Below are 3,187 nucleotides of genomic sequence, written 5' to 3' on the forward strand. Positions count from 1 at the left end.
AATGTTTAACTAATACCTGTGTTGTTGTACTGTTGCTGTGTCACTCAAGAGGAGTGTGCCACTGTTGTGGGAAGAGTATTTCGATAATGAGCTAAGTAGACTTTATTTATTTGTTAGTAGTAAGTTGGTTTATGTAAATGGTATAGGTCTACTTAGTCTCTTAGCCTCTCCTGTATCTTTTTTTTAAAGACATCTTTTGTTTAGATACGAAACTGTAGTGTGTCTCATGAGTGACGTCATTACATTGTTAATGCTTGTATGATATTATTGTATACCATCTTTTTGGTTTTTCGGCATAAGACATTATTGTGCCTCAATGATGGTGGTTCTTTAATGATATTGACCGAAACTGTCTTGCTACTTTGCTTTGTTTCATTATGTCATTTTCTTTGGTGAGCCTTTATTGCCATTTATATTTTCCATGATCTTTTTCTTTTGTTTGTAAATAAACTCCTTTTTTTTTGTTGCAACTGAAATCTCAGAATTATTACTTGTCTGTCTCGGTAGTTTTATACATCTAGAGGCTATAGTTATTAGCCTAGATAATATAATAGGGACCACAAAGTGCCACTGGACTAACTTGCCAGTAAAGTACAGGCCACTGGTCTTATGACCTTTTCTAATAGTAGGTCACATAGCGCTTGTACGAATGTGCCTTTATCTTTGTGTCTATCTAATGTGCTTCTATCTTTGTGTCTATCTAATGTGCCTCTATCTTTGTGTCTGAGTATTTCATTAGCTTTTGTTTTTTTCTATTTGTCAATTATGGTTTATAGTATAATAGCACCATCACTAGGGCTGCCTGGTCGTGCGGTTTGCGCGCTGGACTGTCGTTCAGATTTATCGATGGTCCCGGGTTGAAACCCTGCCCGCTTCTTTCCCCGCCGTCCTGCGGGATGTTTGGACTAGGAAGTAATTATTTTCAACTCTGAAGGAACATCCGAAACATGTAAAACATTTCACAACAAACTTTGTCCTTTTTTTTTTCTCCTTCTCTCCCTCTATCATTGTCTTTCTATTTCTCTCTCTCCCTTTTTCTTACATTCTCTCTCTCTCTCTCTATTTCTCTCTTTCCTTCTCTCTTATCTCCATGTCTCCATCTATTTCAAATAATATTTCTATCCCTATTTTAGCGTTTGTTCTGCGCACAAAGTTGTCAAGAAAGACATTTCTCTCTCTCCCTTTTTCTTACATTCTCTCTCTCTCTCTCTATTTCTCTCTTTCCTTCTCTCTTATCTCCATGTCTCCATCTATTTCAAATAATATTTCTGTCCCTATCTTAGCGTTTGTTCTGCGCACAAAGTTGTCAAGAAAGACATTTCTGTTTTCAATTTTATTTTTTTTTTCTGTATTGTAATATATAATTTATAAAACTGTTTACATCATGTTCATACAAAAACGTTCTCGAAATAGCATCAGAACAAAACAGACATAAAAACACACATGGGGGGGGGGGTCATGGTATTTATGCTCCGCCCAGTGGTGGACACACAGTTGGCACTACAAACAGATCAGCGTCCACTGAGGTCTTGGGATTGGTGAAAAACAGAACGTCACCAGCAACTGAGCTGTTGGTACCTGGAGGACAAATAATAACGGCTGTGTATTAGATTCTTCCATTCAGAGAAACACACCAGTACTTTATTAACATGGTTACAAAAACCGTTTGTGTGGAAACACAAACTCAAAATCGGCCCCCGAAGTGGTCCACCCAGGCACGTAAAAAGGCAGGTTTCAATATACTCTTCACACTACGGATGACTGGTTGCGCGCTTGACTGTCGTTTAAATTTTTCAAACCTTGCCCGCTCCCATCCCCCTTTGTCCAGCGGGAGGTTTGGACTAAGAACTAATCTAAGTAATCTACTATGTATGTATATATATATACATATACATATATATGTAATAGCAGGGCCGGACTTAACCATTGTGGGACCCTATGCAAAACGGATTTCGCGGGGCCAAGTTTGGGTAGGGAAGCGGATAATAAGTGAAATTTTAAAGAGTTTGTATTAGAAAATAAATTCGTCTATGCATTTTATTCATTCTTTACTACGTACAGAATTTCTTTACGAGCCTTGCGTTTAGCAAAAGTCATACAGTATATTATAATAATTCTGTTTCCTACATAGATCACGCTCAATACCAAGAATTAACAAATGTTTCAATCAATCTTTGAGAATTGTTGACCTCAAGTAATTCTTCATTAGTTTAAGGCGCGAGAAACTTCTAGAACCAGATTACACATTTACGGCTGATGCATAATGCCGCGCGTAAGATTTGCGTTTTCCATATTGAATGACACCCCAAAATGACAATTTTTTTCTTATATTTTGCAATTTCGGGAGATTTCCAGGAGCTCCTGGTAAATCGACAGGAGGGCGCAAGATATCTGTTTTAAGTTATAAAATGGTTTAATTTAATAATTTATACACCTTGAATTAGAGCGGGTCCTGTGAAAGTGCGGGTCCCACTGCGATCGCATAGTTTGCAGTGGCCTAAGGCCGGTCCTGCAAAATAGCGGCGTATGATACGCCGCCGTTCAACTTGTTAGATATAACAAGCTACCCTCTAGAGATTTAAACAAGAACAGCTTCAGGTGCTCTCACTGATGATCAAAGAGTATTAAATAAAGCTGACTAGTCGTGTGATATGCGCCTTGGACTGTCATCTCAGTTTTGAACCCTATCCGCTTCCATCCTCCGCCGTCTTGCGAAAGAAAAATACGTAACATGTTTAACAAACAAATAAATTGCTTGTAGAGCGATGGCTGAGGAGTAAAGCACTTGGCTTCCGAACCGATGGGTCCCGGGTTCGAATTCTGGTGAAGACTGGGATTTTTAATTTCGAGATCTTTAGGGCTCCTCTTGAGTCCACCCAGCTCTAATGGGTATCGGACATGAGTTGGGGAGAAGTAAAGGCGGTTGGTCGTTGTTCTGGCCACATAACACCCCCTTAAACCGTGGACCACAGAAACAGATGACCTTTACATCATCTGCCCTATAGACTGTAAGGTCTGAAATGAGCTTTACATTTACTTTTTTCCAAGTAGCTTCTGGTGATTCCGACAATAATTACATATTGTACAAATAAAACAATCACTGTTGACTCCGAAATCTTCGAATATTTTATATAAGTTGCAGTGGCCTAAGGTCGGCCCTGCAAAATAGCGGCGTATGCTACGCCGC

At 39.1% G+C, this 3,187-nt stretch overlaps 1 protein-coding gene across 1 annotated transcript in view; it reads right to left on the reverse strand.

Annotated features, from left to right (window-relative positions):
• Positions 1 to 1,318: 1,318 nt before the first annotated feature.
• Positions 1,319 to 3,187, reverse strand: part of LOC106054306 (uncharacterized) — a 7,186-nt gene continuing 5,317 nt past the window's right edge. The window contains exon 5 of the mRNA XM_013210116.2: positions 1,319 to 1,578. Within this exon, the coding sequence (XP_013065570.2) occupies positions 1,466 to 1,578 (113 nt within the window). The 3' untranslated portion in view covers positions 1,319 to 1,465. The remainder of the gene's footprint in view (positions 1,579 to 3,187) is intronic.

This window comes from Biomphalaria glabrata, chromosome 1 (genome assembly GCF_947242115.1).
Source record: "Biomphalaria glabrata chromosome 1, xgBioGlab47.1, whole genome shotgun sequence".
Lineage (NCBI taxonomy): Eukaryota > Metazoa > Mollusca > Gastropoda > Planorbidae > Biomphalaria > Biomphalaria glabrata.